This window comes from Pogoniulus pusillus, chromosome 2, assembly GCF_015220805.1.
Source record: "Pogoniulus pusillus isolate bPogPus1 chromosome 2, bPogPus1.pri, whole genome shotgun sequence".
Lineage (NCBI taxonomy): Eukaryota > Metazoa > Chordata > Aves > Piciformes > Lybiidae > Pogoniulus > Pogoniulus pusillus.
Genome location: NC_087265.1, coordinates 34498684 through 34512521, shown reverse-complemented (window position 1 = coordinate 34512521; position 13838 = coordinate 34498684). Strand labels below are relative to the sequence as shown.

At 45.8% G+C, this 13838-nt stretch overlaps 1 protein-coding gene across 1 annotated transcript in view; it reads left to right on the top strand.

The window, feature by feature from the left end:
- SLX9 (SLX9 ribosome biogenesis factor) overlaps positions 1 to 13838 on the top strand; it is a 52054-nt gene that overhangs the window by 29656 nt on the left and 8560 nt on the right. Inside the window, exon 3 of the mRNA XM_064160401.1 lies at positions 10401 to 10469. Coding sequence (XP_064016471.1) covers positions 10401 to 10469 — 69 coding nt within the window. The remainder of the gene's footprint in view (positions 1 to 10400; positions 10470 to 13838) is intronic.

The following is a 13838-nucleotide window of genomic DNA, read 5'->3' as shown; positions in this document are numbered from 1 at the left end:
CAGCATGTGCTGCTGCTGGAGTCAAGGGCTGACATGTGCTAATCTTGTGTACTCTGTTAGTGGCACTGATCTTTCGGAATTGGTAGCAGGGAAGGGTAGGAATGAAAAATCTTCTGCAGTGCTTTCCAGTGCCATGTTATGCCAGCAAGTGTTTTGATTTTACAGCAAGTATCTTTCCCAAATGTTAGCCTCCCTACAGAGGTGTTGAGCATAGGTGCACCTGTGAAAACTGTTTGAATTTTTTGTTTTTGTTGTTGGATATAATCACAAAATTGTTAAGGTTGGAAGGACCCTCTCAAGATGGTCTAGTTCAGCAGGGTCAAGTAGGGTCATATACAACAGATTGTCCAGGAGTGTGTCTAATCAGGTTTTGAATATCTCTATGGGTGGAGACCCAGAGACTCAATAATCTCTTTGGGCAACCTGTCCCAGTATTTGGCTACCCTTACAGTTAATAAATCAAAATTATCTCAAGACGAAGTGTTTGACTGCATGCTCATTGCCTCTTGACACTGGGAACCACTGGCTCCCTCTTCTCTTTCCTTCCCATCAGATGGTTATGCTTATCAATAGAATTTCCCCTGTACCAACTCTTTTCCAGCTCTCAGCCTCTCCACAAGTGAAAGATGTGCCAGTCCTTTAGTCATCTTTGTGGCTCTTAGCTGAATTCACTTTAGTAAGTGCTTATCTTTCTTGTACTGAGGAGCCCAGAGGTGGGCCTGGCACTTCAGCTGTGGCCCTCCCAGTGCTGAGCAGAGAGGAACGACTGCCTCCTGTGACCTGCTAGCAACACTCCTTGTAAAGCGTCGCAGGACACCATTAGCTGCCTTTCATGGGCATGTTTTTGGCTCCTGTTCAGCTGGGCACCAGAATTTCTGGGGCCTTTTCTGCGAAGATGCTGTCCAGTTGGTCAGTTGCTCTGTGTTTCTTATCTGGAAGCAAGCATATGATGAAGAGGAGAGTAGGCCAGTTGGAGAAGGGTGAGATGGAGGGGAACTACATCGCTGAGCCGGTGGAAGGCTCTGTTGGTAGAAGGTTGTGAGAGCATCTCTGTGTGCACGCTCATTACGGCTATTCAGGGGGTGGTAGGCTCTAACTCACTTGGTTTGGCTTTGATGTTTGTCACTAATTGCAAAGGCATCTTTTGACAGTGTTAGGACTCCACAGCCAGCTCAACCAAGAGGTTCTGAGAACTTTGTAGCAGTGTGTGGTCTGCCCTCCCTGTAAGTCTTTCCCCTTAGGTCAGTGTTTATAAATGGCTTTGTAAGGGCTGTCTGTGCTCCTAGGGCAGCCTTCCCATGGAGAGTCAGGGCCTGAGGGCTTTGAGTAGCACCATTGCACCCTACATCTAAATTACAACAGAGGAAGCTGCTTTACTTAATGCCAATTTACAAGCTCACCAGCTTTCTAGCCTGAGATCTGGCAGAGATGCACTTGTTCATGTTATTAAGGAATATCGTGAGCAGATCGTACTTGTTTCCCTTAGGTGGGGAAGGGGAATGCATGGTGGCATTGTGGTTCCAGACTGCCCTGGCACTTCCTGAAGCATCATTCAGTCTCAGCTCCACTATCTTGCTCTTCTTGGAGACCTGACTCTTAGGCCTCTACATAGACTACGAAACTGAGTCTGAGGTGACTGGGGCCATAGTGTTGCCCTAAGAAGCTGTCTGGTAGGGTTTCTTTGCGAGCAGTAGCAAGGCAGGAGGTTGGAGATGGTGAAATTTCTTGTCCAAGTGTAGGAAAAACAGGGCTCTGCTGCAGGCCTACAGTTTCCTGGATTAGCTTGATTGCAAGGAGGCTTTGCCATTCGTTTTGTCTCACATGCAGACATTGCAAATCCTCTTGTTCTGTTGCTGTTCTCTGTGTAATTTACTGTAATTAAATGAAGGGTGTGTGTGAAGGACAAGATGGCTTGTCATGAAACCTGAAAGGAGTCTCATGAACTGAGATGTTGAGAGTGTTTTAAAAAGGCATTGATATCCTAGCCCCTTGCTTCTCTTCTCTTTGGACTGAGTGACCTTTTGTAAGGCTAGAAGCCACAGTGGCATTTGCTGAGAGATGCTGGGCATAACATTTACTGTACTTAAACTGTTTATGGGGCTGCACAGAAAGCAAATACATGCCAGAGGAAGCAAATAAAAAGCTTCTTCAGATGTGCTGTTCCTCAGCAAATATGAATATCTGATTTGCACTGTTCAACTCCAAAATACTTTTGGTGGACTTCTTGGGGTTTTTTTGTTGGAAGAAATTACATTTGTTGCACATACACCAGGTGGACTTTTTTGGTTTTGATATTTTTGGCCCAAGAAGGGGCTAGAAGGGATTGAAGTGTCTTTTCTTGAAAGCAAACTCACTCTCCCAAAGCAGGAAACCTTGTTTCCTGAATGAAGTCACACTTGGTCATGCAGTCTCTGACTTGGCATGCGTTTCCCAGGGTGTTTGTCTGCAGGTAAGACTTTTTGCATGTGCTTTGTAGTTTTCAAAGCTCGGGAAGTACTGAGAACTGGTTTGGTTTTGTCTGGGTGAAGAAGAAATATGAAGAGAAATAAGTAAAAAAAAAATCCAGCATATTTTGTCACAAAGATGTATTGAGTCCAGGCAGGAAGTGATCTCTGGTTGGTGAGGATACACAACTCATGACACGTTTTTTAGCAAACAACGTGGAGTTGCTGTGCTGGTGCAACACCATCCTCAGCAGCTACACTTTCTGCCACATGGTGTTCTTCTCTGGCTAGGGAGGCATCTCAGAAAGTGGTGAGGAGCTGTCTCATTCACTGCTGCTGTGCTCGGTGGAAGAACAGCAAGAGGGTACCTCAAAATCTGCTGAGCACAGAGGCTGGTTTGGCTGTTGCTCACTGTCATAGCCATCCAAGAATCCCAGAGAAGGGACAGCCAAGTGTGCAAGCCGCAGGAGAATACTGAATGATAGCACCTACATTATGCAAGCATAAGTGTGTCTGCAGTGTAATAAGGATAAATTAGTTTAAAGAAGATGCTGTTTTAAAAAAGGCACTTTCTGCATGCAGTTTCAAGAGCTCTAGTAGGTGTTGAATGGTTACCATTTATCGCCTTGTGTTTGCCAGAGCCAGGTTTTCTGAGAGATCAGTTCAATACTTAGTTCACTTTGCCTGTTGTAGGCAAGTTCTCTTCCTGTAGGTGCCAGAAAAACTTCTATAGCTGTTGTCTGCTATGGGTCCTGGCTGTATCTCATAATGCTCTCCTGGTCAGGAAGGGGAGAAGCAGCATGGCCTGTCTTGATATCAGACATTGGCACTGTCTGTCTGGTATCCTGCATTTCATTCTCTCTCCTCAGACTCACCACATACCCAGTGACTCAGTAGGACGTGCTGACAGTAAATAGATTATTTTTTTTTTCATCAGAAACTTTCCAAAACCAGCAAAATGTACGTGGGGAAAAGAAGGCGCTTTAGTGCCTTGGGCTAGTGATGAGTCTGACTTCATTTGTTGCCCTCCAGGGTGTTCACAGTAGGATAGTGGTAATACAGGAAAGGCACTAGTGGAAATTCATGAACAAAGTAAAACAGAAGCCATATGATTGTCCTGTTGTCCCTCAGCACAAGTTCTGTGAATGTTTCTGCCCTAGGAAGGCTGGATTTTTTCCCTCTTACCCCACCCTGTTTGTACCCTATACCTGTTTTTTGGGGAGAATAACTACTGAAATAAGTGGACCTTTTTCAAAGAGCAAAAGATAACTTTTCCCAGGGAGGAGCTTGAGACTTGGCAGATGAGATGAGCTCATTGCAGGAGCCACAGCTTCTCTACTGGGAGGCTCCCATGTGCCACGAGCTGGCAGTGTCAAGCACCTGGCACACAGAAGGCATTTTGCAGCCCTCCTGTCATGCTTTGTTCAGAAATCTAGGTTGCCTGGAGATGTTACCTCTTTCTGCCTTGGTTATGAACATAGCCTTCCAGCTGCAAAAGTGGTTCTAAGGACAGTGACACGGGGCCAGCTTGAGCATCTTCTCTGTGCCTATCCTTGAAATGTCAGCCTCTGTACTGGGGAGGGCTGCTGATAGGATGCAGGTGGGAAGAACAAGGACTTCTGCAGAGAGAAAAAGGCCACAGGCAGAGAAAGAAAAGGTACTTTTGCTTGCAGCAGGGGCTAAGCATGCCTGTAGCGCTTAAGACATTGCTTGAGAAGACAAATTTTTTGTCTTCAGAGTTGCCTTTTTCAGGCTGTTGTGCAGATTGCGACTTGTTGTTCACCTCCTGAGGGGAAGTGCTCCCGCTTCAGATGGCATGTCACTTGTGTGCTTATGCAGCTAACTCGAGATGAGTCTCAGCTCTTCTGCACAGGGAGGTTTCATGCCCTTGCTGTAGCTGGTCAGAGCCTGGGGATGTTTACCAAGCCTTATGGAGATGTGACCTTGGTGTGAGGACATGAGTTGCACTGTTCCTCTGTGTCTCAGTGTAATGCTGGGCTTGGAAGTAGGCTTATCTTTAAATAACCAGGGAGTCTGGAATGGTGGAGAATGCAGATCTTACTTCAAATGCCTTTCTCACCTGGGGCAGGAAGAAAGCTTGTGTGCTAGTGTAATGGTTAAGTGTGAACAAAAATAATGTAGCTTGTTTTGAAATATAAAAAGCAAATGCTGTATCCATGGTGAAACCTGCCCTGTCCCAGCAGGGGCTGTCATCTCTTCCAGCACTGGCTCTTGAGACTGCTCAGGGTGGCAGGGCTTGAAATGGGTAAAACTTAACCAGTACAGGCTATCAAGCTGTCTCTGGGAGCTTCTCTGGGATCAAGGTTATAAAGAGACTGGATATCAATGCCCTGCTTCTGTTCTTGCTTCCTCCAAACCCTGGTCCTAGTGATGACCCAGGCTCCCCAGATGCTTCTGTGTCAGTGCTTTCTGGAGGAGAATTGGAGCTGGAGGTTGCCTGGCTGGGAGCTGAGCTGTTGGGTGTGATGAGGGCAGCAGAGCACCAGACCGGCTCCTGTAGAGCACTGGCTCTGCTGCAGGGTATCTTGACTTACTTTCTCTGTTGCCCCTCAACTTTCTTCCCATAGGATAAAGAATATCTTCAGTGGTTCTGCGCTGGCATCTGTCAGGTCACACCACTGCTGTGTTTGCCTCAGAAGGCTGTGTTTTACCATTTCCTAGACCCTCTCAGTGTAAAATGGTATCAGGCAACTTACAAGTGGCACTATGTCAAGTTTTTAAATAATAAACCAAACAAAAAGCCACAACCATAACCCACCCAAACCTATATCCAGTCTTATGCATTTGTACTCTGTATCTCTGTACTGACCTCATCTCACAGCTGTAGACATATGCTCGTTTGCTGTTATACAATAGAGGCTAAAATTGACACATCTGTTGTTATTTAACTTCAATTCATATGGTACCCTGTTTTGCCAAAATACCATATTTTGAGCAGCAACAGCTTTACTGTTAGGTATTGTCAGAGTTCCGGGAGTAATATTTAATATTGCATGCTGTTTATTATTAGCTTGTACCAAAGGCAAGACTTGGAGCTTCGCTGCAGTTTTGCATGGTGAGGAGTAAATGCTCAGTGCTGGATGTCCCTCCTCTGTATGTATGATGTTGCACAAGCAAAGATTTATTTGATACTTCCACTCACACATTGACAAATGCCCGAAGAGCGGTGGTGAATGGCATTAAATCCGTTTGGTGTTGCTCACGAGTGCTGTTCCCTCAGGGCTCAGTGCTGGGGCCAGTTTTCATTAATATCTTTATCACTGAACTGGATGAGGAGACTGAGTGCACCCTCACTAAGTTTGCAGATGACACTAAGCTGGGAGAAATTGCTGATCTGCTTGAGAGTAGGAAGCATCTACTGAGAGACCTGACAGGCTGGGTTGATGAGCTGAGGCAAATTTATGAGTGTCAGCAAGGCCAAAAGCCAGATCCTGTACTCAGGTCACAACAACCTGGTGCTGTGCTGCAGGCTGGAAGGCTGCCTAGCAGAGAAAGACCTGAGGGTGTTGATCAACACCTGATGGAATATGAGGCAATAGTGTGCCCAGGCGGCCAATAAGGCCACCAACATCCTGGCATTTACTGGGAACAGCGTGACAAGCAGCCCAGGGAAGTGATTGTCCCCTGCACTCAGCACTGGTGTGGTCACACCTTGACTGCTGTGTTCAGCATTGGGCTGCTCATTACAAGAAAGGCAAGTTGCTGGAGTGTGTCCAGAGAAGGGCAGTGAAGCTGATGAAGGCTTTAGAGCACAGGTCTTAGCCACAGGAGTGGCTGAGGGAGCTTGGGTTCTTGAGTCTGGAGAAAAGGAGGCTGAGGGGAGACCTTAAAGCTCTGAGAGGAGGCTGTAGTAAGGTGGGTGTTGAACTTTCATCCATAGTAACAAGTGATAGGGTGAAAGAAAACGGCCTCAAGTTGCACTGGGGGAGGTTTTACTAAAGGAGTGGTCAAGCATTGAAGGAGGCTGCCTGGGAAGTGGCTGAAACCGCATCCCTGGAGGTGTTTAAAAGATGCAGATATTTGGTGCTGAGGGACATGGTTTAGCACCAGACTTGATGGAGTTAGATAATGGTTGGACTTGATGATCTTAAAGATCTTTTCCATCTAAAATGGTTCTATGATGCTGTGATTCTGTTTCTGTTCAAGGCCAAGTCCTTGAAGTAATGTGGTTTTCTGGGATTGTGAAACCTATCAGTTGTGGAATCAAACTTAAGTAGTGAAGATCTTGGAGCTCAGGGAAGTCTGAAGCTTTAACCTAGTCCAGCTTCTTTCTGAATGCCTAGAAAGGATTAAATGGAGACCTTTAAAGTAGAATATATATATATATATTTGAATTTACTCAAAGAAGTCCTTGTCCAGTAAGAGACAAACTTTTTGAAATGGAAGAAGCTCTACTCCAAGAAAGAATCAGCTTCTTTGCTGTGAAAGCAGGAACCTGAGAATTACCAGGAGTGGTATCAAATGCAGGTAAAAAGGATTAAAAAAGCCATTGTGTTTTTTTTCAAAACTATTTATGTTTGAGATGTTTTGTACTGCACAAATCAGCAGGAAGAGAAAACTCATCCTTGCTAGAAGGAAGAATTGTCAAGTTTATGGTATGTAAATTGCTCTCGGCTCATGTAAGCGGTTTTCCTCGCTTTCCTTCCTTGCACAAGGTTTCAGAGGCAGGTGTTGTTAAATTACATGTGGAATGGGCCTTCTGATTTCACAGAAAAATAATTAAACTGGGGCTGCAGTCTGACTTTGATCTCAGAGGTGCTTGCAGCTAAATAAAAATAAAAGAGTACCTTGGGGACAGTCTGTGCCGTTAATTAACTAGCTAAGTTCGGCCTCTGCTGTTCTCCAGCGGGTTTCCAGTGGCTTTGGCATTCAGCATTGCAACAGAGAGTTGCCAAACGCAACTTGGCACCTTCCAGAAGCAAAACCACCTCTTGAAGGATGGGGAGGGGTATGTGGAATGGAGGTGTCCAGGAAGCAGGCAGTGGAAAAGGGCAGAAACTGGCCACCTTGCTGGCTGCTCGAGATGGGTGGAGGAGGGATTTGGCTCCCTTCTCCACAGCCTTCTGGTGATCTTCGGCTGCCCATCTGGGTGCCGGCCATCATCCTCAGCCTGCAGTGAGGTTGGGCTTCTGCCAAGCAAACAGCTTTTGTGTTTCCTTAAATAATCTGCTGCTGTTTCAGGGAAGAAAAAATAAACCTGAATCGATGTTATTACTAGAATTGGCCAGCTGGATGGATTTATTTATTTTTCATTCCTTTTCATTAACAAATCCCACCGGGCACTGTTCTCCCAGTGAAGGAACAAGTGTGTTTTCAGATGAGGGGGCACATCTTCCCGACATGCTGCCACTGAAATCTGGGCAGGCTTGGGCAGCCAGAAAGGCAGGGTGGAGGTGTCTAGTGCAGGCAGCCTAACAGACATCACTGGGGTGCGAGTTGCATTTTGGCCTCTTGTGATTCATCCTCTTTTTTTTCCCTAAACCCACAGAAGTATGGGGTGATCAGAGGAGGGGGTGGCTGGGCGCTGATTATTGGAACATGCAGTTAGTAGTTTTAGCATCTGCAAAAGGGTGGAGGATGATTAGATGTTTGTTCCTATTATCACCTGGCCCCATGTCCCAGCGTGGCTGTCCTACTGGCCTGGGCCTAGTGGGGTGCCCATGCTTTAGTGCTTTTTGCAGGAGATAGAAAAATGGATTGCAGCAGCAGTTGCATGCAAACCCTTCAAGACATACCTGAGCTCTGTACATCAGTGATAGCTTTTAGGCAGGGCTTTATTTCTTGCTGCTTGGGTGTACTGACTGCAGTAGTGTATTTTTCTGGGACAGGAGGCAGAGAAAGCTACAGCTTTGTTCTCTGTGTCCTCTAGAAACTCAAAACATGGTGGTGGTTGTTGGCTTTATGGAAAAGTCCCCCCTGTCCCCTGGGCTTCATCTCATCTTAAAACACTGAAATCACAAAATTATGATCCTGCTTTTGTTTAATCCTGAAAGATTCACAGTTTCAGAGAAGTTGTCCTTAGTTGTCACTGCTTTTGATACCTTTCTTGAAGACTTCCTCAGCAGTTTGGCCCCACAGAATGATGTTGTTGATGAATTGTATGTGCTCTGGAGCTTTACCTTTCTCCAATGCATTGTGGATGACTGAGTGACAGATCGTTGAGCTGTGTTTCCACCCCTGAGGCAAACGGTTGAACTGGTACTGGATTCCTCTCCAGGTGAATGCCAGCTGAGGCCTGCACTCCTTTGCTATGGGAATAGAGAAGAAAGCATTAGCAGTGTCTATGGTAGGACATTGATGCACAACTGGAGAGAATTTTTCTCTCACACCAACACCAAACATTGTGCACACCTCACATGCCATGTTCAGCATTAGGGTTGCCCTGTCTCCAGCCAGGAGGAAAGGAATCTATTGGAATGTATTCATTAGGTGGCCTGGCAGTTCAAAAGTTGGGAAGTACAGGACTTTAGTTGACACAGGTGATCAGTGTACTTTATTGCCATCAAATTGCAAAGGGACAGAGTCTATCACTATTTGTGGAATCACTGGTGGATCTCAAGAATTAACTAAGTTGCAGGCTGAAATTAGTTTTAACTGGTAGAGAGTGGAAGAAATATACTATTGTAACTGGTCCTGATGCACCTTGCATTCTGAGAATTGACTTTGAGACAAGGTTGAGTTGTTTTTAATGTTCCATCAAATTCTTTTTTCCCCCTGTTTCTTTTGAGGGTATGTTTCTCTTTTCCAGGCTCAAAAATAACCTAAAGTGAGAGGAGTAGTCTTTGAGAAGCTTGTTGCTCCACTGGCATTCCTGAAGGAGTATTCCCAGGACATTGCAGGAAGAAAGTTGACTGAAGTCTATTTTGTTTGAAACACTGGAGATAAGATAAAATTTTATAGTGTCTGCAGTGGCTCTACAGTGAAAATATCTGTGGCATTATTTTAGTGGGTTTTGGATATCAGTGATCACCAGCTGGCTTTCAAATACTGCATTTGGTGTATAGGAGATACTAGCCTTTTTTACAAGCTGTCAGTAATAATCTGCTCCTTAGGGCTGGATCTGGGTGTTTCAGACTATTTTCAGTCCTTCCCCTCCCTGCCATGTGCTGTCTGGGCAACCGATGAGGCCATTGTTTGGGCAGGCAAAAGCCAACAGCTGTGTCAGGTTGCCATTTCCCCTCCTACCCTCATGTGTCTGGAGCCTGTGTTTTCCTCCTTTATAGCTTTATCTGCCTGCATTTTTTCACATTTAATCTTGGTGGTTTTGCTCCCAGTTTTGGAACCTGTAGGTCCTTTAATCACTTGCAGTTAGTATTCAGAAGAAAGTGCCAGCTTCCATGTCAGATTTGTGCAGGAATACAGAAGATGGGGCAAGAGTCTGTCAAAAAGCTTTTTTGCAAGGGTTACTTGTGCTGTTACAATCATAGAATTAGGGTTGGAAGGGACCACAAGGATCACCTAGTTCCAACCCTCCTGCCATGGGCAGGGACACCCTACCCTAGATCAGGCTGGCCAGAGATTCATCCAGCCTGGCCTTAAACACCTCCAGGGATGGGGCCTCAACCACCTCCCTGGGCAACCCATTCCAGGCTCTCACCGCTCTCATGGTGAAGAACTTCCTTCTCACATCCAGCCTGAACCTACCCATCTCCAGCTTTGCTCCATTCCCCCTAGTCCTGTCACTACCTGAATGTTGGTGATCTAGATGCCTTTTTCTTGTTTCTTAACCAACAGTGAGCTGAGTTTGATTTACTCTGCTAAAAGTTGAGGTGCAGTGTAGCCGCTGGTTTGTTTGCAGCCTGCCTGACCTGTCAGCAAGTTCAAAAGCATCAAGGATTGAACAAAATATTACAGACTGCTGTCTTTGGGAAATGTCCAGCGCTGAGTCTGTGTGCAGGAGCCAAGCTCCATCTCAATGTCTCTGTTTTCCTCTAGGTCTAGAAGAAAAAACAATTCTATCCAAAAAAGAAAAAATGAAGCTGAGAAAAGAAAGATGGCTGCAAAGTAAGTACTCCTCCAAAGCACGGCGGCACTGCAGGCATCACAGAGTGTGTCTCTCCTGAATCTCTCTGTGCATGGGGTGTGGGTGTCAGTGTTGGGCAGTGCCAAGGGAGGCCAAATGCTTCTCTTTCATGCCTGCTCTTCAGCACATGGGCTTAAAAGTCCCAGATATTTTTTCTCAGTGTTAGCACCAAGATTGAGTCATTGCCCCAAACCTATTTTTCCTCTTCCTTCACGTGTAGTATTAGTGACTACATGAAATGTTTATTTATCCAGATGAGGCACTGTGGCCATGTGGACCTGACCCATTTCTCTGTCTTTTAAAGCTTTGGTACAGATCAACTAGCTGTATAGTGGAGCTCCTTCTCCCTGAAGAGCTCTGGGGACCGTACAAAAGCCTGGAGCTGAACACCATGCAGCCACCAGCTGATACCAAGGCTCTGTGTTGAAAGCCTGCAGTGGTCCCTCCTGCCTTTCAGTAAGGGAGGTCTCTGGACATTGCTGGTTGTGTTACTGCTCTTTCCCATGTGCCACAGGACAGTAACCCATACAGCAGCAGTCTGGCCTTTCTTGAGGCTGTGAAATACAAGCTAAACAAAGTCAGCTCATGGCAGAAATGCTTCTTTTTCCTGTGGGAAGTGTCTGCAGCTTTGCTTTGAGTATCTTGGCACAGTAAGAAACACTCAGTGTAGCAGAGGGATTCCTTTTGCCACCTGTAGCTGTTCTTGGGATTGGCTTGTGCCTTAACATCTTCCTGCCCAACGGAGTTGCTAACAGACTGTGTCTGGCACTGAACGATGTGGCTTCCTGACACACCATATGCTTTTTGCTCCTTAGCTCTGAGCTCAAGTCCATCAACCTGTGATTTCACCTGTTGCAGGCTTCTCCTACATAAAAAGCTGATAACACTGTGAGTGTGAAGGAAACCTACTCCCTGTCAGCAACCAACAACTTCCAAGTGTCTTTGACATCTGCAGCCATTCATATCCCTGTTAGGCACAAAGCTTAGATGGCTGTGCTTAGTCCTAGCATCTGGCATACTGGCTGCAAATTTGATGCTCATAAAGGTCTCTTCTTGTCTGGTATTATTGTGGGAACAGAGAAGGGGACTGCTGAGGCTTCTTTCCTTCCCCTGAAAGGAGGTACTGTCTGACTGATGTGGAGGAAGTAAAGTCCTCAGCAGCATTTTACGACATCCACAGTAAAAGAAACAGAGGGCACAATCCTGTAGTTGTGTGTCAACACTGATCCCATAGACATGGTCAACCAATTTGGTAAAGCCCAGGAGCAAGATCCCTATACTCCCTTAATCTTGCCCTCCTGTATATGTGCCTCTGTAGAATCAGTCTTTCTCAAGGTCACGTATGTTATTTTCACTCTGTTGTGGTCTCTTTCCTCCTCTCTTGGCTCTGAAATAACTAAGAGGGAATACAAATGAAATGTAAAGGTTTTCCTTTGAGTGGAACATGAAGATAGAAAACTCCAGGTCAAATTATCTCTGTCTTAGAAGATACTAAGTATTGGAAGTGCTTTACAGATTAAAAAAGTACCTAAATTGCTGTCTCTCTTGACTTCCTCCCTCAGCCTGTGGAGGGTTGGCAAACCAGTATTCACTAGTGAATGCTTTGCTAGGTGTAGGTGTAGCAGGTAGCAAGGGATTTATGTGAGAGAAGTCAGCCAGTGTTAGTATCAGGTATGTAGCTTGATTTTGAGAAAAATGGAATAGCTGGGAAGAGCCTATATAAACATCAGTAAAGAAATGTATTCTTAGCTAGAGGAGCAAAGCAAACTGGCATTCCCAGAGATGGAGCTTTTTAAATGAAACTTGGCATTCTAACATTGTGCCCTTAAAGAGCTGCAGTCAACAGAGACAACGCTGATTTTTATCTGATGCAGATAACTGCCAATTCTTCATGGGTTCTGTAATCTGTCCTCCTCAACACAGAACCCAAGTTGGGCTGTTGAAGTTGTTATCATTACATTTCTGTTTTCCTAAATCTTCCCAAGAGTTTGTTGTTTCTCCGTGACCCAGAGCTGCCTTTATGGCGTTGAATGCCAAGACCCTGGGAACTAAAGTTCAGCCCAGTAGTGCAAATGCAAAACTTGGAGATCTCTTCCATTGCAATAAATCATCTTGGGAGAGACTAGAGAGGGGGAAAAATACTGTGTAATGCTCCAGACATTAGAAGTATGCACATTTAAAAATACATATATTGCATGGCTCCTCAGTTGAACAAGACTTCATAGGAAAAGAATTTGGGATGTTTGTGCAGAATCAGGTGTCTGAAAATTTTGAGCACATGCTGTTTATGAAAGCACTGAAGTAGTCAGCTCCATAAAGCCAGACCAAAAAAAGAAGTGATGCAGAACAGAAAGCTGTCTTCTTGGCAGGCCTTGCTGTAAGCAGAAGCGTTTACAATCCAGATTGTCACAAACATCCATGTACAGCAGAACTGCAGTTCATGAGAAACCGTTGCTCTTCGGCTCAGCTGTGAGCTGGGGAGTGAACAGGCAGATATTAAAGGAGCCAGCAGCTAGCCAGCCAGCTGAGTTTTGTGTTCCTGAATGCGGGCAGCAGGATTAGACCCTGAATGGTTGGTGGCATCTTGCCTGCGGTCTGTAGAGTGGCACTAGCTGCTTTAGTTCTGCTTCTGTGGCCATGCTGCAGTTGAAGCCATTGCCAGCCTGGCCCCACAGCTGCTGTCACTGAGCTCCATTGTGTCCAGACAATGAGTTTCTAGCTCAGCACTGGGCCTCATCCTTGCAATACACTTACTGTCCAAGGCAATAAGCAGAAGCCTGCTCTTCTGCTGCAGCCTCTGCTGTATGCTTGTAGAGGAGGTGGAGTCCTCCATCACACTGGTACCGTTTGGGTGTGTCAAGTAAGTACAGAGGGTTTTCAGGGCTGGCAGAAGGAAAGGGAGCTCATTGGTCCCACTAAGTTGTACTTGGTTTTGGTGGCATCCACCTCAAATACTGCATCCTGGTGCCCCCATAATAAGACGGACACAGAGCTGCTGAAGCAAGTCCAGAGAAGGGCCACAAAGATGATCCCAGGGCTGGAACACTGCTGTGAGGATAGGCTGATGGAGCTGGGGTTGTTCAGCCTAGAGAAGAGATGACTCTGAGAGGGGCCTTATAGCTGCCTTCCAGTACCTGAAGAGATCCTACAGGAAGGCTAGAGAGAGACTTCTCATAAGGGTGTCTAGCAGTAGGACAAGAGGCAATAGCTTTAAGCTGAGGGAAAGTAGGTTCAGACTATTTCAGGACAAAGTTCTTCAGTATAAGGGTGGTGGGATTCTGGAATAGGCTGCAGGGGGAGGTTGTGGATGCCTCCTCTCTGGGGATATTTTCAGGCCAGGTTGGATGAGG